Source organism: Anas acuta, chromosome 9 (genome assembly GCF_963932015.1).
Source record: "Anas acuta chromosome 9, bAnaAcu1.1, whole genome shotgun sequence".
Lineage (NCBI taxonomy): Eukaryota > Metazoa > Chordata > Aves > Anseriformes > Anatidae > Anas > Anas acuta.
Window position 1 is genome coordinate 10,359,801 of NC_088987.1, and position 23,652 is coordinate 10,383,452.

Consider the following 23,652-nt stretch of genomic DNA (forward strand, 5'->3'; position numbering starts at 1 on the left):
AAGCCACCATCTATTTCCCATCAGAGGTAAATTAGATGAAGCTGCTTTCAAACAAATCTGTTACAGAAATAGGAATGCGCTGGTTCTGCAATTTTAGACAGAAGAGTGATTCTAGAAGATGAACCATAATTTTTGACTTCCATACTAAGAGCTGCACAGGCAGTGTGTTCTGCTCTAACAGTTGGTGAGGGTGGTATTCAGGATTCACCACGCTAAACTTCAGTGCTACAAAAGCCATTCATGCAGTTGAAATTGTTCAGCTATGCTTCTTCCTTAGCATAGAGAACAGGCATCAGCATAGAGCAACTCCTCCTGTCTTCCGATGGGCATTTAAGATGCATTTCAGTAGCACCCATCTCTCAGGAACCAACCTCATCCTCTAATTTTTGGGGAGATAAGAGATTTTGGTTCTCCTTTTCTGATTTACAGCAGCCTTTTCTAGTGTTCCTTTAAAGGCTTGAGTTTTATCAATTTTGCTCTCCAAACATCCAACTGTGTATCCCAAAACAGTTACAGAAAGGCAAAGATTGAGAAAGCACTGCAATATCTGTTGAACTGGGCACTGAGCAATGGATTATTCAACGTTTCCACAGGTGCCAAATTGCACCAAACCAATGAGGGGTTACAGCTGGGTGTTTGGGCACTTAGTGGGGTGTGCAGGCTACTGTGCTGAACCATTATCCTAAATACCTTGTCTTCCTGTCAATTGTTATCATTTTCATGTGACACTTAGCTGGGATTGACAATTTAATTCTTACACAAGTCATAGTAACAAGTCTGGATAGTCAGAATTAGAGATCAGCTTTATTTATTAACTTACACGGAATCCTCAGAAAATGCTTATTTGAGAAGCACTGATGAGCAATCAAGGCCAGTGCATTTCGCAGAGTGGAGAAAAAGAACCAGTGGTGGAAACAGTAAAGGTAAACACACAGGAGAGAAACAGTAAATACATGGATTTATTATATTATATTTCTGAGAAATATTTCATTCACTTCAGGAAATTAACAAAGTAAAAATAAGAGAACTCTTTTACAACCCAAGTTCAGTTTGCCCTAGAAACAATGGCTATTGGCAGTATACTGTTTAGGACAAAACCAGTACACTACATAAAAACAAAAGGATGATTTAAATAAGGAGATGATAATAATGTGCTTAAAGCTATATCGATATCCACAAGGGAGGAAGGATGTTGTAGTGTAACAGGTGTAGGACGTGCTTTGTAGAGCTGTATTGTGTGAGGTATTAAAGGAAGAGTACGGTGCTTTTGTGTGTGTTAGCAAAAATACTCTATAAAGTATTCCTCCCCACCTTTGTCTTTTTGTGCAATCTTTACCATCTTCAATAGTAGAAGCAGCCAAATGCAGCTACCACACAAAAGAGGCTGTCCTGGGGAAAACAAAAAGGCTCTGCATTAGTAAAGGCAACTCTTTGCTAGCATAACTGAAAAAGCTAGCCTGAGGGAAGGCTTGGGCCAGAGCACTAAAAATAGTTAGAGCCTTAGAGTGTAAAGTCCTTCAAATTTTTGTCTTTTTAGTCACTTATTTACTTCAGGTGTGGTGTAACCCAGGCCAGTGAGTCTGAATGCCAGAAGTGCCTCAGTTTTCTCCAGCTGCACACCCAAAGGTGTGTGGGTGTCGTTTCTCTGTGTACCTAGAAGTGTCCCACTCATGTCAGAACTGAATAGTTTGACCCTTGTCCCGCCTTCACCTCTCCAGGGCCCATAGACAAATTTACCTCCGGGCTCCACTCACAGGGCGTTCTTAGAGCACCCCTACTGTTTCAGGATCCACAGGCACTGTGGGAATGGGTCCCAATGATTTCTCAACTGCAGCTCAGTGAAGATAAGATGACGACCCAGAAACAATGTAAAGCATGGAAAATTTCTGCTGCAGTGACCAAACCCAAATCCAGGTGAAAGTCCTCACCAAAGAGCAATCAGTGCTCCTGCCTGTTATCTGTAGCTCACAAAAAGGACATTCTCCTTCCTGAAAGCCCCGTAGGCTGATGCCTTTGACAGCAGAGAGCCTGAAGCCTTTCACAGAGAATTTAACCTGGGAAATGCTCCGTGGAGTCAGGACAGTAAAGAAGGAGGTTTTAAAATAAAATATTGGCTTTTGCTCAGTCCTGAGTTCCAGCGGTACTTCTGGATAGCAGCTCGGCAAAGCATGTAAAAAAAGAGAAAAACAACTTCATCTCGTGTGCTTCCTCTCCCTACCTGTAAAATGGTGCAACTTAAATGACTTGTGAATGAGACTGTAAATCACAGTTTTGATTTGGCTTTGGTTCCTTCCAAAGGCAACAGCAGTTCCTTTTGCCTGCTTCATGTTTTAAAGTTAGTCTGCCTGTCATAAAAGTAGTAGCTTTACATTTCCTATGGTAAAACAGTCAATACTTACATTAACAAAAACATCATGAGCATAGCTGTCAGTGTCAGCATCCCAGAAACACCGCGCAGCCATACTAGACAAAGGAGAAAGCACAGCCATTACCTGCAAAGTTAGGTGTAAGGATCTAAGTGATCACACTTTCCCTGAAAAAGCAAGCTAAGCTTTTTTTTAAGGATAAAGGAAACGGGATGTGTTCCCCCAAATCCCGAGCATTGCTGAATTCCGCCACACGCTATAAGCCTCTTTGTATGTTGATCAAGATGCATCTTGAAACTCCTCAACTATTAATTCTGTCAGCTGTGCTGTGCAGCAGGCTTGCAGCTTCCTTGCTTTCGTGCTTAAGAACCTTCTGACTTCTGATGTATGCATATCAGTGGCTAATTTAGCTGATTTGTTCTCATCCTTCACCTCCCGTGCCCTCCTGATGCATACTACCCGTTTATTTATAGGGAGCTATCGTATTCCTTGTCAGCCTTCACATTACTAGAACCAAGCTGAACTCTTGTGGCCCTTTCATATCCACACTGCCTGTTCCCTGAGAATTCTGGCAGACTTTTTCTGCATCTGCTTTACTTTGAAGACAAGCAACTAGACTGTCAGAGGATATTCTGGATGACACCTCAGTGCTGCCTTGTTTAATGTCACTGACACTCTTTTCTCTCCTGCAAATGCCCAGCTCACTACCTTCCCCACTCAGTCTCAACTGACAGGATTCCTGTTTGCTTCACTGATCTTCTGCTGGAATACCAAGCACAATAATAATGTGAAGCCCTGTGTATAAGGCACATAAACCTTGTGGGCTGTTCCTTTTTGTCTTCTCCTTACCCAGCAGTAAGAGAAAGCTGCAGCCCACCACAGCAGTAAAGAGGAATTCTTTTGTCTGACTGCAGGCATTGGGAGCTAGATTTCCAAGCGCTCAGCACCCCCAGCCTGGGCTAGATTCCCATAACAGCATTGCAGGAGGATTATAGGAATTTGAACTACTGAAAAATACTTATTTGGGGGGATTAAATGCAAATGAAGTACTTATGGAAATCAGGCTTTAGGCACAAGTGAGTTACCATGGCTCTTGTGCTCCAGCAGGGCCCTGAGAATAGACTGGATGTATGCTTCAGTTCATCGTGAGTACAATATAAGATCTTTTCTGCAACACACCTCACAAATGCTTTTCAGCATTTCAGCCTGTTAATACCCATCACACAGCCAATTATCACCAGTCAACTGACTAGTAATTCAATCAGCCACAGTCCAAGCCTGCACTTGCTGCTTAAGAGAAAAGGAAGTGCTTTACATTTTAGTACAGGCAGAAATATCTCAGAATCTGGAAAAGTTGGAAGGAGCTCCTGAAGGAGAATGGAAAAAGATGAAAAGAAAATCATAGAAATACAATTAGAAAATGCAAAACTTACTTCACTCCTTCTCCTCTCTGCTCTCCGATCACAACCTGCACCACCATTTTGTACCTGTCAAATCCCTCCTCTGGGAAAAGAAAAACAAAAGAAAGGGAGAGAAACTTCAAACTCTGTACTTGTTTAAAGTAAGAGCCCAAAAGAGAACACACCGAGAGCAAGATTTCTAGCTACAAAGCAGTGTCCTCTACAAATTAAAAGTACATGCAATAGGCAGAGCAGACCAATTGCCTCATCACTTCACTCTCCTAGATATGGACTACCACAGCCTCATTTTACTCAAAGGATGAGCAGGGTATTTGGTATCTATCAAAAGATGCATCTAAATCATAAGATATCCCCAAACAGCCTTCTTCTACGTAAGCATTCCAGTTCTACAGTGTTTAAGAACTGAACACATGATGAGAATGTAAATAAGGCTGCTGGTAGGGCAAAAGCCAATTTATTAAAATTGGCTTATTTTAAAGCTGTTCTGATGCAAAGGTATTTTAGAGATTTTTCTGCCACATAGTTGTTTCCTTTGCTTCTGAGCTGAGATAAAAGGTCACAAAAAAGCAGCTTAGGCAGGTCTAAGTTTGTGTCTGCAAAAATATGATTGTTTCACAACAGTAAAGGGATACCTTTGGGGCAGAGGCCAGAGCCAATCAGGCCATTACAAGATTCCAGAATTCAAACCAGAACAACCACGTTTTAAATAAAATATTAATCCTGATGCCTTTATCTTCAATAGAGCAACATAAAGGAAGACTCTAGTGCCTGTTTCCGCTGAAATTTTGAACATTACATGCTGGGCCTGGTAACAGTGTCAATGCTTATCAGAGATGTCAGCCAATACAACGGCCACACTGGGCCAGTCTTGCTTCAGGCTACTGCGAGTGTGCTTACAGATTGCTGAAGTCAAGCCCTGTGCATATTAGTTTGGCATCAACACGTGCTGGGACGACAGCTGCTGCTGCTTTTAAAGCAGATGTGTAACTCTGGGGGAAGCATAAACCCACAGCTCCTGCTGCGGGTGATGGCATTTCTGCACAGCCACTGCTCGTCAGCCCAGCAGATGGAGCACCAGCCTGTCCCAAGGAAAAGAGGGAAAAGAAGCGACCACACCAACTCACACCTACTTACTTTTTCCAGCTCTGAGCACAGGAAACACCTGCTGGATCTTGCACTCAAAAACGTTGGAGGGTATCTTGTGCAGCAGCACCACCACGCTTCCAGTGCTGTATTCACATCCCTCCCTGACCGACAGTGCTCCTAACTCACCATTCACTGCTCCCACCTGGCCTTGCTCCCATCTCAGGGACACAAAAAACAAAACAAAAAAAAAAGGAGGAACACTTGTTTGTTGAAGCAAGAGGCAATCGTTCCTCCTTCTCTCTAATGAAGCTTCTTTCCCCTGCAGCCCTGCAAGGCTGACATCCCACACCAACCAGTCCCTATGAAAACAAAGCTGCTTGCTTGAATTAGGTTTCTGCTTCCACATATTTATGCAGATAACAACAGCAGACTTCAGTCATTTGACAGTGAAAGAACAGGCTTTAAGATGAAAAAGGAGATTTATGAAAGGAAGAGGACACATTTTAAAGTTAGAGAAGTTAAGTTTAAAGTGAGAAAAGAAGCAGCTTTTGCCACACACCTCCTTACCTTTCAGCCTATCTTTTATTATCTCTGATAACGACTTTGTGAGCTGAGGCACTTCTTCTGGGACGTACTGAGCATCGGCCAGCTTCTCCTTCAGTATCGCGTGGATGCATTCCTTCACTGTGGACGACTTAAACCTACCAGGGGAAAAAAAAGCAGCAAGAAAAGGCTCAGGATATTTATGTTATGTACAGAAACACACACACACCACAGGCAAGCTCAGCTTTCCCATTAAAAAGTACAACAAAACGAAGAGCTGTAGAGAAAAGAGCTTAGCTCGAAGGGAATTAGCTCCTAAACCTACTAAAAATAAAAACACGGCAAGGGGGCAGCCCCGGCCCTCCCTCACCGCAGGCTGGGCCGCAGCCCGCGGGCATCCCCGGAGTCCCCTGGGCCCAGCTCGCCCATGGCCGCCCCCAGGCCTCGGTTACCATGGCAACCGCGGGCACTTCCGCCTCGCTACTTCCGCGTTGCCGCCTTCCGCGTTGTGACGTCACGGCGCCACGCCCCGTTTTCGCGCCAAGCGCGGCACGTGGCGCGCGGGGGCCGCGGGGTCCCTGCCCGCACCCATGGGTGCTGCTGAGCCCCCCCCCGGGGTGCCCCCATAGCCCCCAGCCCACCCTCAGGTGCTCAGGGATGGAGCCGCTGTCACGGTGCAGCTGGGTCCCTGGGTGCCGTGCGCCCTCCTGCGCTGCCCCGCTGTGGGGTTTGCCCCCTGGGGTCCTAAAAATAAAAATAATAATAAAAAAATAATAAAAAAATAAAGCATTTTGTAATTCCACAGCGTTATCACAGAGCTGTGCTGCTCCCCCTGCCCGCTCCCCGTCCCGCGCTGCTGGTAACGGCTCGCGGCGGGTGCCGTGCTGAGGCGCTGACATCCTGCTTCCTCTGCCGCTTATCTCGCTGCGGCGATCTCCCCGGTTGCGTTTCCTACGTACGGCCGGGTGACACCGTTGAGAACCCGGCGCCTGGGCTAGAATAGAAACGGCACCCAAAGCGCAGCTGGCTGCGGGGTGGAGCGCGGCAAAGGGGTTGGGGGAGCAGGAAACCACCCCCGGCTGCCAAACGGGCGCAGGCTGCCCACCCCGCGGGCACGGGCTGCTCTCCCGGAGCCCCTTCCTGCGGCGGCTGTGGGCTCTGACGCAGCCAGGCTCACACCAGCTCCTGCCCCGAGCCTCCCCTGCCCACAAGCGGGTTGATGAGAACCAAGGTGCAGCAGCTGCCGATGCCCGTGGGCTCAGTGCTTCAGCAGCATCACTCTCGGAGATGATCCAGCAGAGCCCTGGGCACGGGAGCACCTTGGTCAGCAGCTGAGGAGCTTTTCCCATCCCCACACCAGGGCCCTGCGGGTTTCTGCTGGCTGTGGGAGCCCCTCGGTGCCGCCGCCGCTCCCTCTCCTCGCACCCAGCACTTGCTCAGCCCGAGGCACCGCTGGGCTGTGTGGGTTGGAGCCGCCTCGCTTTTTCCCGCAGGGTCAGGCGGAGCTCATGCAAATCATCTGCACGGGCCTTCTGAATTTCCGAGAAGTATCTGAAAGGCAGCGGGCTCGCTTTGCATTTATTTGCAAACACCATTAACCATTTCCTGCTGCTGCCCAGCCATTGCCGCCTGCTGCCTGGATCAGAGCCACAGATGCAAATTCAATTAAGGAGCTGTGTGTGTGTGGGGACGTGATAAATCTGCGGGCTGATCTTGCTCAGCATCTGTTCATGGTTGGTTTCATGGTCCTGCTCATTTTGGGAGTCTTTGTTTTCCCAAGGTGTTGTGGGCATCCAGGTTGGGGCCTCAGCAGGCTGCATACCAGGTGCCTGAACATTGCTTTATTGTTCCTCTTCCACATTTTCAGTGCTCCTTCAATAAATACCCCAGGTGATTTCAAGCTGTTTCGGGACTGCCCTTAGGCCCTTTGAGCCGTTTGGGGTGTGCTGGCCTTGGCAGGGTGAAGAATGCCGGTGAAGGAATGCCCCATGCACTGTTCCAGCTCAGAGATGGAGATTTATTTTTTTTTAAAGCATCAAAGGATCTTGTACAGCTTGAGCACTGCTTTTCCTCCCCTGGCATCCAACCTACCTGTCTGCCCTGTCCTTGTCTTGTCTTAGCTGGGCCCCTTGCTGGGGCCAGGCTCCCCCCGCGATGCCAGCACCCGGGGCACCTGCGGGGTCCCTGCACAGCTGCACATCTCGCTTCCCCTGTAGCCACTTTGTTGTAGCAAGGTAGATCTTGGCCTTTTTTTTTTAAAAAAAAATCACCCTTTTGTGTGCTTTCTGCTGGTGCTCGGTTGGACAGCTCCGGGCTCGTGGTTTCTGCTGCGTGCCCAGCTCTGCAGCCTCCCCTGCGCTTCGTGACCAAGCGGCGGGGCCGCATCCTGCCCCTGAGCTTTGGCACTCAAACGCGGCCACTGAGCTGGTGATGAGGAGAAGAGTCTAAGGCAGCAGGAAGCAAACAGCAAAACTAAGGGGTGCCTGGCACTGTGAAATGTGTTTTCCCATAGGAATTTTTGTTTCCGAGCAGTGGGCATTTCCCTGCCCTTCCTGCTCTGCTGGGACCCACCGCCTCGCTCACGGCGTGCTGTGGAGAGCTGCTGCCAGATCCAGAAGGAACCTGAGCATCACGAAACGTTGCCTTACTCCCTGCATTTCCCCTTCGTTGTTTTTTAGTGGACACAGGCACCTTCCCCGCCCCGCTGAGCAGCAACCCCCTGACGCCTCGTTTCGAGCGTGTGTTGGAAAGTTTGAGCAACCGCGCTATGATTTTAATCAGCCCCGTGCCAGCCGCGCAGGGGCGTGAGCCAGTTTTTCCTGCCGATCCTTCCCTCGGCGAGCTGCAGCCTCTGCAGCGATACCCGTCACATCTTCCACCCAAACATGTCGTCAGGACTGCCTCGAGGTTTTTTTTGGGGCTGCAGGGCAGGCGGTGAGAGCCCTGGGCCTGCAGAGATGGGGCTGGGGGGTCTCCAAAGGGAACTGGGGTGGCCCAGTGATGCTGTGGTGTGGGGACACAGAGCACCAAGGGGGAAAAGCTGCCTTGCTCTGAGCTGTTTCCCGGAGTTCATTTTAGTTTCTTTAGTGTTTTTGTTTTTGTTGTTGGTTGGTTTGTTTTTTTTTTTTTTTTTTTTTTTTTTTTAACGGGAACACAGGATGAGGCAGTAACCATCTCAAATCCACCAGCGCTGCTGTACATGCTGAAGAGCGCTCCCCTGGCACCATGCCAGGCTGTGTGGTGGCCTTGGGAGGTGACAAGGACGGGACAGCCCCTGGGCTCTCTCCTTGGGCCATGCAATGGTAAAAGCTGAGGGCCAAGGTGTGAAGCTACAGCACCAGGAGGAGGCCTGAGGGGGGATCCAGGAGGGTCTAATTAGGGGCTCAGCATCCTCCCAGGCTGCTGCTGGGTCTGAAAGTGAGATGTGAGTGAGCCTCAGCCCCGCCGCTTAGCTTCTGAGAGCCTGGAAAATTATTAAATCATCATAAGAATAGCATCCTTTGCCCCAGTTATTAATTTTCCCCAGACACTTTCCAAAATTGCCACCGCATCACGGCTGGGCTCGGTAGAAGCAGGAGGAGCCAGCAAACAGTGCGGTTTCACCGCTGCTTATTTGCGACGTGAATATTAGTCAGCAGGGCGAGCGGGAAGCATCGCTGGCAGAGAAATTAAAGCAGTCTGCAGAAAATATCACCCCGATATCTGTACCCAAACCTTGCGCACCTGCCCCCTGTAAATTCTTCACTTTGCTAGAAACAGGCCCAAGGAGGCAAAGTGTCCTCCTTCTCCTTCTCCTTCTCCTTCTCCTTCTCCTTCTCCTTCTCCTTCTCCTTCTCCTTCTCCTTCTCCTTCTCCTTCTCCTTCTCCTTCTCCTTCTCCTTCTCCTTCTCCTTCTCCTCGTTCTCACTTTCTCCTTCTCCTTCTCCTCCTCCTCCTCCTCCTCCTTCTCCTTCTCCTTCTCCTTCTCCTTCTCCTTCTCCTTCTCCTTCTCCTTCTCCTTCTCCTTCTCCTTCTCCTTCTCCTTCTCCTTCTCCTTCTCCTTCTCCTTCTCCTTCTCCTTCTCCTTCTCCTTCTCCTTCTCCTTCTCCTTCTCCTTCTCCTCGTTCTCACTTTCTCCTCCTCCCCCTCCTCCTCCTCCTCCTCCTTTCTCCTCTTTCTCCTTTTTCTTCTCCACTTTCTCCTCCTCCTTGTCTTCCTTTGCCCTTTTCTCCTTCTTTTCCTTTGCTCATTCTCCCTTTGCTCCCTTTTCTCCATCTTGTCATCTTCTCATTTCCCCCCTCTGATTTTCACCTTCTCCTCTCCTCCTCCCTCCTCTCCCCATCCCCTCCCAGTGTCAGCACCCAGCACCCATGGGTGCCCAGGAGACCCGGACACCCCTTCCCTGCCCCCCGTGGGCCATCCTTGGGGTTGGGGCCGTGCTATGGGGCCCACGGGGGGAGCGCACGGGGAGGGGAAGGGGCCAGGCCACAGCTCAGCTGTTCCCTGCCTCGGTGAGGAGGAAGCCGGGGGCGGGAGGCAGCCCGGGTTTCCCTGTGGGGCCGAGATGGGCACGTTTCATTTCCACCCCAACCCCTGCCGCGTGTGGCGGAGGACGAGACAGCGCCGTGGGGAAGGAAGCGCGGCGAGAGCCGGGGCTGCGCGGCACGGCACGGGGCACGCGGCACGGGCAGGGGGCCCGCTGCCTCGCCATGGCTCCCGGCGCCTCGAGGACCACACGGGGCAACGTGGACGTGGCCCTGGCCGGCCTCTGCGTCCTGCTGCTGTGCTGCAGCCCCGCGCTGGCCGGCTGCCACCGGGGTAGGTGGAAAACCCAAAGGTTTGGGGTACGGAAGGAGCAAGGGGAATGGGGGGCGCTCGGCGGAGGAATGGGGTGAAAGGATGGAGAAAAGGGCCAGGTGCTGAGGTCGCGGTGCTGGTGGGGTGTGAGGCTGGCTGCCTGCGTGCCGACCACGGTTGGGGTTTGGTGTTGGAGGTTTGGGTTTGTCAGGTGCTGGGGTTTCCTGCTCTGGGTTTCATGCCCCCGTGCTTCGCCTCCTGGGGTGGGCTTCATCCTCACCGAGCCAGGCTTCTGCCTCTGGTTTTGTTTGGTGTGAAATTTCGGGAGAGAAAGGCAGGTGGAGAGGGTGAATGGGGGAGTCTGGGCAGGGCAAGGAAGAGTCCTGGGGAGGCCAGGTCCCCGCTTTGGTGGCATCGGTTGTTTTCTGTCCCGGTGGTGAACACGGGGCTGGGAGCCCCTCGTGGGACCCTCCCCAGGCACCGATGGCAGCTGGTGCCGGGGGGAGGCAGGGACACCTGTAAAACCAGGGACATCCTCCGAGCAGTTCATTCATTGCTGAGAGTGGCGCTCGGTAGGAAGCACAGCCCTGAGCCTGCTGAATATTTCCTGTTAAACACAAGAAACTCAGAATACTGCGAAAATTAAAACTCTCGGCATAGGCACTGCCACAGCAAACGCTGCCCGCCGGGAGCTGGAGCAGTTCCCTCTCTCCATCCTCCTGTCTGGTATCGTTTCTCAGTTTTTTAAGCCCTGTTTTCCAGCTAATCCTGTAATCAAGGAACTGTCCTGGTTCCTTTTCTGCTTGGTGAGCCTGTTTGTACCAGCCTCGGGCCAATGCTGAAGGGAGAGGGCACTTTTCTGATCCTGCTTCCGAGTCTAGGGGCTGGTGTCCGTGCTGGTTTCTGAAAAATTGGAAGTTAAACTTCACCGATGGCTTGGATCACGTATAGTCAGAAAACCTACATGATTTTTTTTTTTTTTTAATTTTATTTTCTGCTTTTTATTGCTCTGAACCCAATATAACACAGCAGCTGCCTCTTCCTGCTGGGTCTTCTTGTCCGTGCCAGGACATCACCCGTTCCAGTGGCTCAAGCAGCCAAAGTGAGAGGCAGGCAGAGAGTCTGATGGGCAGGATTAATATTTCTAATTCTTGCTAATTAGGGGCTTGCTAGGGGACAAGAGGGCACTGCTTGGGCTCTGCAGCCCTGGCTTTTCTCAGGAGGTGGTAGAAGGTGCCTGGCCCATGCCTGCAGCCCTGCTGGGACTGGGTGGGCAGAATTGAGGTGCCCCAAACAGGGATCCAGTCCCTCTGCTCGCTTTTGGAGGTGACACCAGCTGGAGGAAGGGTGAAACCTGATGTTAACACCGAGCATGGATTTAAAAGCAGTAATAATATGCCTCCCCCTCCCTGAAGTCTGTTTTCTCTGGTGCAAAAGCTCCTGTGGGTTCATTGTAGGGGTCTCTGCTGAGCCCACTTGGCGCAGGTCACAGGGCTGGCGTGCAAGCAGATTTTTACAAATCCCCTTAAGGGCCTTCAGGAGCTGAGGGTGAAACAGCTGAGAAGCGTGCGGGGACTCTGGCACACGAGGCAGGAGCACGAGGGGCTTGGGAGCCCATCACCTCCGTGCGGGATGGGGGCTGCAGGGGGCTCTCACCCTTTCTGCAGCCCAGGATCCCACGAGGGGCACGGCTGCTCCTGCTGCCCGCTGTCACCGTGTCATTTCCTTGCTTCTTCTCTCCCCAACAGTGACCTTCTCCCCAGCCACGTTAACTCGCCCCGCAGGCGGCTCAGCCACCTTCTTCTGCAACATCTCCATAGAGAACAACTCCAGCCTGGAGTACAACCTCAACTGGTACAAGGAGACCAACCACAGCGTTCCCCAAAAAATTGCTCAGATCAGCCGGAGCATCCCCCAGACGAAGACGGAGAAGTACCTGCTCTCCAACCACAATCCGGTCTTCAAGATCGAGATCCTGAACCTCCACCAGAATGACTCGGGCTCCTATTACTGCGGGCTGATCGCCTTCTTCCAGTCCAACAAAGTGGAGGAGAGCAACCGGTCCCACCTGGTGGTCACAGGTCAGCCGAAGGGGACAGGCTGTCGGTGTCACCCTACGGTGCCACCCCGGAGGGTAGGGACTGGGGTGGATGGCGAGGGGATGGGGACTCCCGGACTTGTTCTTGGTGAGAGCCCTGTGGGGTTTTGCATGTCAGCTATGGAGTGATGTCCTCCCTCTGCCCTGCTCCCTGCTCCAGGAGCATTCTGGTGGCATCTCAGCTGCGGTGCCTCCAAGGGGCTGCGTCCCAGAGATGGAGAAACCCCACTCCTGGGGAAGTGCATGGCCCCAGGCAGGCAGCACCCTCCTGGGGAGGACCTGGTGTGGGTGAGGAGAGCACAGCCCTGCCCTTTATTTGTATCATTGAGGTCCAGGACACAGCAGGCTGTCCTTTCCCTGAGCACCTTGCAGCTGGGTCTGGTCTTGAGGCAGGAGGTCTCCGTCCCCAAGGATGCTCTGGGGAGGAACAAGTCCTTACTGATGGCATTCTCTTTAGGGGAAAAAGGGGAAAAAAAGGGGAAAACACTGCAAAATTTAGTCTTCTTACACATCTCCTGCCAGTGTGAGCTGGCCCCAAGATGTGGAGGTGTCTGGGAGGCTTGGGGGAGCCATGTTCTCCTTGGGGACGGGGATGGGGTCCTGCTGTGAGACTGCCTGTGGGTGTCCTGGCCCCTACACCCTCACTGTCACCCGATGTGGGATCATCCTCACCACCCGCAATGAGGAGGAGTGGGACGTGGCCAAAAAAAAACCCACATCAGCCCAAACTGAGGGTCCTGGAGGGATGGTGGGGCTGTAGCAGCCAGCCTGGAACCCAGCCCTTTCTGGAGACACCCCCTGTGCTCCCCTGGAGCCATTCACAGAGATTTTACGCTCCTGACCTGCTGGCTTTTGTCACGGCTCTTGCAGCAGCCCCTGAGAAGATAAACACCACCGAGGAGCCCGGCATGGAGGACAGCAGCCCCCCAAGCCACATCAAGGCCGTGATCCTGGGCGTCCTGCTGCTGGGCTGCGTGGTCGTGCTGGTGGTCCTCGGCTACTGCCTCGTCACCTACAGGAGAGGAGGTGGGGACCTCGGGGACCCCCCTCACCGTGCCGAGGGGCTGGGGGTGCACCAGGGGACCCGGGGGGTGATGCTCCTTCAGGAAACCCAGCTGGGACCCAGGGGCAGATGGATACGTGGGGTGCACGCGGGCTGGTTTGGATGCCCAAACTCAAGTGTGGCTTGTCCCTGTGGGACAGGCATCTCCGTGCTGGTGGGTCAAGGGTGCTCAGGGCTGCTGCTCGCCCTCCAGCCCACGTGCTGAGGCTCTGCACCTCTCCGTGGAGCCGAAGGACCCGAGGGGACTGGCGAGCCCCGGTGCAGCAGCACGACGAGGCTGGGTCAGCCCCAGCTGCTCAGACTGCCTTGGCACGCAAGCACCTCCTAACCAAATGTGTTACTTTGCAGATGTGCAGAAACCACCAAGTGAAAACACCGCGGAGGTGAGTTCTCCGCCTCCGACAGCCCGCCGTGCTGCGGGGGAGCGGCGCTGGGTGCGGGAGCGGAGGGCACGGGGCCTCCCTTTATCGGGCTTCTCGCTTCCCCTATCTCCTCTGGCACCGTGCGATCTCTCCGGCACCGCTACGGCTGCACCTGCGGCACGGCCCCATCGCAAAATCAAAAAAACCGCCTGAGGCAGGACGGGGGCCTCTCTACTCCAAGCCTTGCTCAGAGCAAGGTTTTATCTGGTGGGGAATTGTGTTGCTGTGAATAATGGGGGACTCTCCCACTCCATACCCAACTCTTGCTGCAGCTTGGCTTGTTCCCTCTCTTCCTTTTGCTGGGCATTGCCTGAAGGAGGCCGGCTCTGTCTTCCTCCAAGCCCGTTAGGTGGCTGAGGGCAGCCTTCACTCTCCCCTCCCTGGGCTGAGCACTTGCAGCCCCACGCTCACCCTGTGCCTTTGGTGCCGTGGAGAGGTGGGAAAAGGGACCCTGACCTATCTGCGGTGACCCCAAGGCTCAGGGTCTGGTTTCCCTGCACTAATGCCACCCCAAGTCTGTACGTCCTACCCCTCTGCATTATTCTCGCCCTCGTGGGATGCTCGTTCTGGCACTTGCTGTACAAAGGGACTCATGCTGGGAATGAATGGTGCCTCTGGGCAGAGCATGGATCCCAACGGGGTGTCCTTTCTCTGCAGAAGGACGAGAAGCCGCCCGTGGTGTCCGTCTCCACCGTGGACTACGGCGTGCTGGAGTTTCAGTGGGACCCACACACCCAGCTGCCTCCCGAGACCTGCCCGGACGACCAGACCGAGTACGCCACCATCATCTTCCCCGAGGAGAAACCCGTCACACCCGAGCGGGGCAAGAGGCACCTGGACGAGAGGACGTGGCAGCCCCCGTCACAGCCCTGCTGAGGGCCGGGCTGGCCCCAAAGCCAGCCGTGTGCTGAGCAGAGCGGTGGAGGTGCTGCTGCTGCAGTTCGTGTCGGACAGCGCTGGCTGTGCTGGTGTCACGGCCACGGGACAGGCACCGAGGGACGGGGACAGGTCCCTGCTGGCCTGGTGCTGGGCTCCAGGTGCCTCTGTACTAAGGATGGGACCGAGCAGCGATGCCAAGGGGTCTGTGCCAAGGGCTGGCCTCTCAGCGTCAATCTCTGGGGATATCTGGGGCAGCCGCCCTGCGTCCAACCCTGCCGGCAAAGCAGGGCTTTGGGACGAGCTCCAGAGCGAGAACAGGGGCAGTGCTGGGAGCTGCCACCCCATGGGAGCAACGTCCCCACCCCAGGGTCTTGTGCCAGCTCAGGGCAGGACCTTCTGCACGTACTGCTATTTATCGAGCCCCTGGGAAGCTGGCGGGTGCTATCGGACACTTCCCTCCTCCGCGGGGACGAGGGGCACCGCTGGGCATCCCGGGACGAGGATGCTGTGCCTGGTGGGAGCCGGATCTGGCTGTGGGGGCGAATAAAGGGGTTGGCACCCGGGCTGTTTGCTGACTCGTGGTGGCAGGCGCGTGGGCAGGCAAATAACAGCTCCTGGCAGCACGCAGGTGAGAGCCGGGAGGCGGCGTTGGCGTCTGTTGTGGTTCCTGGGCCCCTCTGCGCGATAAGCAAGCCGTTCTTCCATGAAGCTGCTCTTAATAATGTAGAGAACGAGCTGCTCCCTGCTTCCCAGCCCTGCCTGGGCAGCCACAAAAAAGCCCCCCACTCCCCTGTCTGGGCTCAGTTTGGGGTTTCTGCCTGCCCAGCTGGGGACAAGGTGCCGGGGACTGGCTGTCACCACGCAGGGTGATGCTCGTGGTGTGGTGCCTGGCACAGCCCAGCTGCGAAGCTGTCTCCAAACTTCCATTTTTCCCTTGAAAGCGATGCCAGGGATGCGCAGCCCAGCCGAAAGCTTACAGAAACCAAAAGAGAAAGCAGCCGCTAGAGACTGGAGGAGCCCTGGTGAGAAGCAGGCTTGGAGGCAGCAGCGTCCTGCTGGGAGCCCATGAAACCCCAAGCAAACACAGGGCCATTTGCATACTGCACCTCGTGGCACTGTCAGCAGCTTTCTTTTTCCGTTACCACAGCTAAAAGTAGCATCGCCTTGAGACAGCAGGCACCAAGGGCCGTGCCCTCTGGGGGCTGTGACACCCATGAGAAGCCTCCAGAGAAGATCGTTTGGGATGAGCATCCATCCAGGGTGGCTTACATCCTTCCCTAGGGCGGGGACATGGATGTGGTGGCCCCGCTCAGTCCCCTGACCCTCTGCAAGCTCCCCTGGGGCAGTGGCACATCTCACCCCGCGTTCACACACGTCACAGTGTGGCTCAGTCCATCCGGACTCGGTGCGAGGAGCAGCTCCGCTCCTCGCCCTGCAGCAGCGCAATGGTCGTGCAGGAGGCAGCTGCAGCAAGCAAGAAGTGGGAGCTCAGTCAGCAGTTTTGGTTCTGCCTTTCCCGTAAAGAGCACACGCAGGAGGGTGGGCCCTGCTTCATTTTTTCCACCCTGCCTCTTTGGGCAGCAGGGGTGCCAGGCACGCCGTGGGGGCTCAGCACTTCATGAAAACCCCAGCGAGCACCCGAGCCACGGCAGCGCCTGCGCCCCTTGGGGCACCCAGCAGCCTGGCCACCACCCCGTGCCTTGCAGGGAGCAAGGCAGTGGGGCTGGGGACATTTGGGGGGCATGGTGGGGATGCTCACGGGTGGGAAGCCAAGCTGGAGGCTGTCTCCATCTGCCCAAACTGCTCCATCTTTCCATGCAAACCAGATCAGCCACTATTTCGATTTCCCCTCCAGCATGGTGATGATAGTCCCGGCTTTCTGGAGTCACTGCGTGGCACCTGAAGCCACCTGTCTTGTCTCCCACCCTGAGAGGTTCCCTGTTCTGGATTTCCCAGCCCCACCATCCCACATCCCTCCTTCCCAGCCCCTCTCCCTGTGTCACAGCCCTCCTGCTTTTGCCCACCTCCATGCCCACGCCAGCTGGCATTGGCACCGACTTGGCACCCTTTTTCTCTGCTCCAAATTGAGCCAGGACCCAAGAAACTCATGTCCACCCGTTAAGGTTTGCATCAGGTTTTCTGGGGGGCTGAGCTGACACCCTCATGGACTGATGCCCTGCAGGTACTTTAACTCTCCCTGCCTGCACCAAGGTTGGGCTGTTATGGGTCAGGAAGTTTTGGGGGATTTGGCAAATTCTGGCCTTTCTGCAGCAGCTGCTTTGCATTGCTGTGAAGAGGAACGATTTTAATGAACCTCTGTTTAGGCTGCAGAGAAAAAGCTTGCTGCAGAGCAGCCAGCCAGACCCCCAAAAACCTTGCTCTGGCTTTGAGCTCACTTCAGCCTTGTGGCCACCAGAGCTCACCCACACCCTGCAGCCATGCGCCCAGCCAGTCCCGGTGCTGTGCAGGACGGGGAGCAGCCGGGCTGGCTGCAGCCACCGCATTTCCTGCTCTCTCGGGTCTGTCACAGCAACCACTTCCAACCACGGCCACCCCACACTTCCTCAGGGCAGCGGGGGCTGTCACGAGCATCACTGAGGTGCTTTGTCAGCATCTCAGGTGCACCCAGAGAGCAGGGCTCACCCCAGCTCCAGTCCCACGGCTGTGAGACCTCCGAGAGCTGGGGCTGGTCCCCATCAGCACACACAAGAAGCTTCACACACAAAATAAAGTACCTGAGCAAGCAAATGTCCCAGCAGAGCTGTCTGAGCCCCCACTGTACCTCCTTATGTAGCCCAGCTGTGGTCAGAGGTGATTGGGAACATGTGAGTCCCTTAACGATGCCCTAACCCAAGGGCTGGGTTTTGAGGAAGCGGGCAGGAAGGTGGAGAGGAAATCCTCTGCTGCTTGCAGGAGTGTCTTCGAGGAGAGCCATGCCATGGAACATCAAAGCCCTGTTCCTGCAAAATAGGGCATTGCATGTGTAGGGGGAAGAAGGGACAGTAGGGCCACATGGCAATAAGGTCACTTAGAAGCAAGCAGCGTCCTGGTCACTTAAAAATGTGGAGAGCTGGGAGGTTTCACAGCAATGTTTTGGGTTTTTTTTTTTGGAAGGGCTGGGCTGCAGGGGGATAGGTGTGCGAGTTGTTGGCCCCTGGGTTGGTGAGGTGGTGATCTCTGGGTGGGACTGGCCCCCCAGGTGAGGTGGCCAGGGAGCATCTCCATGGCCCTGTCCGGCTGGGAGAGCGGCTGAGGTGGGATGAGTGCTGCAGGTGGTCGGATGTGTTGCTGAGCAGCTTGCCTGGACCCCTAGCCACAGCCCATCTGCACCACCCCAACGTGTCCGGATGGCTCTGCACCCACAGCATCTCCTCCATCCCATGCAATCCCACCGAGAGCCCTGCCCTGCCTGCCACCGAGAGTGCTGGAGGCTTGCCGAACATCTGCGTTTCCTCCTCCTGCCCTCATTTTGCTTTCTCTAGTTTTGCTTTGAGTCGGCTCCATGGTTTCTCCTTCTCTCTCTTCCTCCCTTGGGAGGGATGTGCTGCTGGAGGGGCTGCCTGGCTGAGTGGTGCTGAGCCCTGCGCCCGGGGACAAACCCACTGCCACCGCACCGGGCACAGCCTCCCCGGGGGGCTGAGCCCTCTCCTTACACCAGGGGGACCACCATGGGGCCACCAGGCCAACGGGGCACCAAAACCCACTCGGGGTGGTACCCCATGGTGTTTCCTCAGCTGATTCCCCCCTTATATCCCTCCCCACTGCTCAGCATCCTTCTCCATCCCAAAAGGCTGGGGGCAAGGCAGCGATGTCCCCTTTCCACAGCCCATCTCGGGCATGTCCCCATTTCCTTGGGATCTGATTCTCCATGCCTCAAACCCATCCTGGGACAGAGCTGCCTTCTCTAAGGGCTCAGCCGTGAAGGAAGCCCAGCCTGGAAGGGATGCTGGTCCCTAGAGGACGTGGGCCTTGCTGTGATGGGGTGACAAGCAGTGGCACAAGGGCAAGCTTGGCGTGGGGGACAGGGGCGCAGGGAGCTGGCACGGTGCTGGCTCCCAGGAGGGTACGGATGCCAACCTCACCATCTGCATCAAGGAAAGGGAAAAAAGAGGATCCAGGAAGCTACAGATGAGTCAGCCTCGGTACCCGGAAAACCGCTGGAACAAATTAGTAAGGCCACCAAGCGGTAAACACCGAGAGGGCAGCGCTGGGACTGAGAACGTAGATTTAGCAGGAACAAATTGTGTCAAACCAACCTAATGCTCTTTTCATTAGAGCTGGGTGGTGCAAGGAAACTGGGAGTGATGCTATCTTTGTGCAGTGTGTTATGTTACGTTCTCGTAAGCAAATTAGGGAAATGGGAAATTCTCCCACTGTGGGTGGACCGCTACCTGAGAAGCTCTATCCCCAAAAGAGTTATCAATAGCCCGCGATGGCAGGCTCTTCAGATAGGGTTTTTCTGGGGAAGGGAAGGTTATGGACTGAATGAAGGCAGTCTGCTGTTTAGGGAGGCTGTGGAGGCCATCAGGGTTAGAAACCAAATCCATGGGTGAGCTGGAGAAAGGAGTAAAAATACCCTGAAAAAAAAAAAATGTTGGCACAGCGAGAGCTGGGAGGGGAGGAGAGGAAGGTATCCACCTCCCTCCTCACGCCCCAGCTCACCTGGGGGTGGGAACCGAAGCCAAAAATAAATTCGGGCTGTGTGAAAGTGGCAGGGAAAGCACCTCACGGGCTGTGCCTCATCTTCTCCTTCACGCATCCCGCGGAGGAGTCAGGGCTGGAGCTCCGGGATGGAGAGGGCTTTTGGGGTCCGGCCCCGTGATGGGATGGGGCTGATCCCTATTACCCACCAGGGCCGTGCTGGGGGTCCCACGGGAGCTTTTTTTTTTTTTTCCAGGCAGGTGCCAGTAAGCATCAGGGCGCTGGGGCAGCGCCGGGAGGTGTGCGCCGAGTGGAACAGGACGTCAAAGCAGTTTCAGCTCTGTGGGTGGTTCTGGGAAAGTCCCTTCAGTGCCGGCAAGCACCGGGCTCTGACAGAGGGAGCAGCGCCCGGCTCCTCGCAGAGGGCTCTGCGCCCCGAGTCGAGATCTGAGTCGTGTTGCCGTGACGCAGCGGGGCAGGCTTTCCATGACAGCGGGGTTTTGGAGGCACCCGGCCCCCCGAGCCCGAGGGGCAGCAGGGAAACAGGGAGCAATGCTGGCATCCCCGGAGCCTCCCCTTTTCTTTTTTCCTGCATTCATCCCTCCTGGCCCTGCTCTGGGTGATTAAGGGTGGAAGGACCTCAAAACGAGGATTAAACAGGCGCAGGAGGCAGTGTGGCTGCAGGGAACCCTGCTGCTTCTCCAGCCTCTGGAGAAGCTCAGCATCGTCCTGGGGAGCTGCTGCACACCACACCTGGCGATGGGTTACAGCCCCTGTGCTCAAACCGTGGTGGCCCACACAGCCTTTTTCAGGCACCCAGCACGATTTGCTGCTGTAATTCTCCCCAGGGGATGCATCCTTGGTGGTACCCTCTAAGGCCAGGCACTTTGGGGAGTTTTGCGCCCTCGCTGTGCGCAGGATGGTCTCCTCTGGATCCTTCAGGCTAGACGAGATGGTTTCACGTCGAGGTGGCTCCACCGGGCTGCAGATCCTCCCCCAGCTCCTCTCTCAAGACCAGGTGCCATTCAGCCCCTTATCCACCCACCCTGCGTGGCTCTGGGTGGGATGCCCGGCGATGGGGGAGGCAGGGGGGTGTCAGCAGCCCCGGCCCCACTGCTTTCACCTCTCGGCACAGAGCTCACCTCCCCACTTTCGGTTTTATGTGCGGTGCCACTGTCCCCGACTTTCCACTCTGCGGTTTCGTGTCAGGCTTTTTCTGCTCGAGTTGGCTGAAAGTTGTTAAAAACACCCCATGTTTGGTGGCAGCTATTGAGAGAGATAAGTGTACCTGGGGTTTTGTCAGCTGCTGAGCTCGGCATTTTCGGTGGGTTTTGCTTCCATTATTCCTATGCTGGGCCAAATCTCTGCTGATTCTGCCCCGTTGCTCTGATATTGGTGATCCTGGCCAGCATGGAGGTTTTGCATTTTGAGCCTCTCTGCCTACAGATGGAGCAGCGATGACAGCTTCAGCAGGGATGGGAGCTTGCCTCGTGCCCAAGTCTTGCATGCAAAACGCATTGGGGACAGCTGCCTTGGCTTTGCTTTGGGGAACTTTTCACCTCTCCAGGTGTGGCACAGCATCAGCAGAACCAGTGGATGCAGGGAGTGGGCTGGGGTGGTGCCGCTCACGCGGGGGCAAAGGTTCCCGTCTCCAGGCACCGGGATGTGACTTTGCACCCACGGTGTGTGGCACCGAGAGCTGCTCACGTGTCAACGCCCAGAAGCTGCAAGCTTGACCTTGGCCACCGCCGCTTCCCCGGCTCCAGGCAGGACCATGAGGACATGGCAGAAGATTTTTGCACAGAAGATTGCGGACATGGACGTGGAGGAGCCGTGGATAATTCAGGAGGATGGCAGCCTGCAGGTGCACAACCCCGAGCACGGCCGGAGGGAGTATTTGCAGAAGCATGCAGCCGGGAGGTAGGGGCTGCCGACTCGGTCCCCTTTGAACCACCACCGCTGTCCTCCCCAAAAAGCCTCCTGATCCAGCAGGGTGACCTTGGTGGAGGGGTGCAGAGCCCTGTGCCACAGCACCCTGCAGCCCAGGAGGCAGGAGGGGATGCAGAGAGGGGTGCTGGGCTCCCAGCCCCCGTACGTGTTGTGAGAGACGAGGAGCTGCAGGTTTCTCCCCTTTTGACTGCTCAAGACATCTCCTCACCTGCCCTGCGGCCTCCACCCACACCTTCCTTCTATTTTGCTTCTTTTTCGACTTCCCCTGCCCCTTGTTGATGCTGGCTTTCCGCTGAGATGTGCTGCAACAGCACGGGCTGGGGGCTGGAGCCCCAAATGGAGCCGGTGCCGGATGCTTCCCTCCCCCAGGGCCTCTGCTTGGGGTGGGGGGGGTCCGGATGGGTGAGGGCACCAGGCTCATCCTAAAATCTGTAGAGCTTGGGCCAGCCCCCAGCTCACCTTGCTGAGCTACCCAGGCTGGTGTCAGGCCCACGGGGGAGGACAGGCCATGGGTGTCCTTGCGTGAAGCTGATCCCTCAGCCCCGACTGCCCTGCTCCCTACTGATGGTGCAGGGAGCTGCTGGGCTGCAGCGGGGAGCCGGGGATGAGCGGGTGTCCCCTGTGCCCCCCCGGCAGGTTCCAGTGCTCCCAGTGCTTACACAAGTGGTCCTCAGCCAAGGTGCACATCCTCTTCCACATGCGCCGGGGCAAGGTGAGGATGCGAATCTTCCGGCAGAGCTGCCGGCGCTGCCCCAGCGCCCCGCTGGAGGAGCCCAGTTTCAGCCAGGAGAACATGGAGAGGATCCTGCACAACCTGGTGCTTCAGATCCTCAAGGACTTCTACAACGTGCCCGTGCAGCCCTCTGAACTCCTGGAAGTGGTGGTGGACACCGTGCCGGCGGGGCCACACGACAGCAGCCGCTGCGAGGGCTGCCGGCTTGGGTTTTGCACCAAGCCACTGGTGGCCCCAAAGACACCAACCTGGAAGCCCAGGAGGCATCTGGGCACGGCCACGAGCCCTCCACTCCAGCTCGTCAGCGGCGGCTTTCGCAAGCAATGTTGCTTTGTGCTCCTCTCTGTATTTATTTTGGCTGTGATCCTCTTCATCGTGCTTTTTTTCACCCTGAAGTAGTGGGAGCTGGGGCTGGCAAAGGGCAGCCGGGGTGATGGCTGTGGGGATGGGGATGATGGGGGTGGTGGATGGAAATTTGGGTGCCCAAGGCCGGCCTTTTTCCTCGTCTTGAGGCTTCCCCAGCACACAGGGGTCAGGGACGGCCACCACCACCCTGCTTGGGCACCTTGGCCCCAGCTCGGGGGAGCCTGGTGGGTCTGATGGCTTCTTTTGGGAAATATTCTGCATGAGGATGACCCCCCCCCCAAAAAAAAAAAGATGGAGTGTACCTGCAAGAATAAACCAGCTCTTTGTCCTCAGCCCGAGGATGCATTTGTGCTTTTGTAATTTCTCCAAAGCCTTTTCCACAGCCACCCGGACCAGGTTGAGGTGCAGATGAGGACCTGCAAGCAGTGTGTGTGTGTCCCTGAGCCCCCACGGCCCAGAGCTGCATTGCTTTTTCATCTCTGCCCTTCTCTCTGGGGTTTTCTCTGTCCCACCAGCTCCCTCTCCCTTTCCCCAACCCTTTCCTCCTCTGCTTCCCTCAGCCCCAGCGCCAGCAGATGGAGCTGCGAGATCTCCGGCACGGCACTGGGAAGCACTGGGACCAGTGTCCTGCCAGCACTGGGAGGGGGCAGCCCTTCCCAAATGTGGGATTCCCTCTCCCCCATCCCAGTGCCCTGCTGGCTCCCTGCAGTGTGGCTCCCCCAACCCATGCCCTTTGTGGGGATGGTGCCGGCCTGTTGAGCTGGTCTCTCGCTGTGATTTTTCCAATCTGGGAGCACTGGAGAGAGATGCACAAGCAAAGCACTGGGTTTTCTGAGCATTTTGGGCAGGAGAACCTGAATGTCCCCATCTTTCTGGAGGTTTCTCCTTGCTCAGGGCTGAGCTGTGCTGCAGGAGGAGCTGGTGCTGCAGATGTTGTCCCTTCCATCCCAGGGCTGCCCTGGCGCTGGGACCAGCCCTCTCCCCGCCAGCGTTATGTCATGAAGGCGGAGAGGCTGCCAAGTTTCTTGCTGCCGTTGCCCCTGGCCCTTTTCTTTCCATGCTGAGGTTTTCCCAGCCCCGGTCGGTCATGGTGCCTGCCCAGCCACCCAGCTGCAGGGGGAACTCCCTCGCCTCCTCCTGCCAAGCCAGCTCTGGTGGAGACTGCATCCCTGCGGGGGTCCTTGTTTTCTTGCTTGTGTCTCTTCTGCTCTTTTGCAAGGGCAGAGGCATCCCTTAACCCTCCTTGAAATGTTCTCCGCACACACCCAGGCTCCTTCACTCATGGCCTTGCGTGCATACGCTGCTTTT

At 55.4% G+C, this 23,652-nt stretch overlaps 3 protein-coding genes across 4 annotated transcripts; 2 read left to right on the forward strand and 1 right to left on the reverse strand.

Moving 5' to 3' along the window:
- Positions 1–941: 941 nt before the first annotated feature.
- Positions 942–5,926, reverse strand: DYNLT2B (dynein light chain Tctex-type 2B). The gene is made up of 5 exons (XM_068691660.1): positions 5,787–5,926; positions 5,441–5,574; positions 3,800–3,869; positions 2,400–2,463; positions 942–1,389 (listed from the first exon to the last, which is right to left on the reverse strand). Exons 1-5 carry the CDS (start codon positions 5,843–5,845, stop codon positions 1,342–1,344), a joined length of 375 nt encoding a protein of 124 aa, XP_068547761.1. The 5' UTR covers positions 5,846–5,926; the 3' UTR covers positions 942–1,341.
- A 3,975-nt stretch (positions 5,927–9,901) lies between these two features.
- PDCD1 (programmed cell death 1) lies at positions 9,902–15,215 on the forward strand. 2 transcript variants are annotated; one of them, XM_068692297.1, is made up of 5 exons: positions 9,902–10,213; positions 11,941–12,273; positions 13,164–13,316; positions 13,702–13,736; positions 14,433–15,215. In XM_068692297.1, exons 1-5 carry the CDS (start codon positions 10,105–10,107, stop codon positions 14,649–14,651), a joined length of 849 nt encoding a protein of 282 aa, XP_068548398.1. In that variant the 5' UTR covers positions 9,902–10,104; the 3' UTR covers positions 14,652–15,215. The 2 variants fall into 2 exon arrangements, with proteins under 2 accessions (XP_068548398.1, XP_068548397.1); XM_068692296.1 differs by having other exon boundaries at positions 9,909–10,213; positions 13,161–13,316.
- Positions 15,216–19,649: 4,434 nt separating this feature from the next.
- On the forward strand, positions 19,650–22,612 carry LOC137861021 (receptor-transporting protein 3-like). Its single transcript, XM_068691987.1, has 2 exons — positions 19,650–21,215; positions 21,882–22,612. The coding sequence occupies exons 1-2, from the start codon at positions 21,070–21,072 to the stop codon at positions 22,375–22,377; spliced, it is 642 nt and encodes a 213-aa protein (XP_068548088.1). The 5' UTR covers positions 19,650–21,069; the 3' UTR covers positions 22,378–22,612.
- Positions 22,613–23,652: the final 1,040 nt, after the last annotated feature.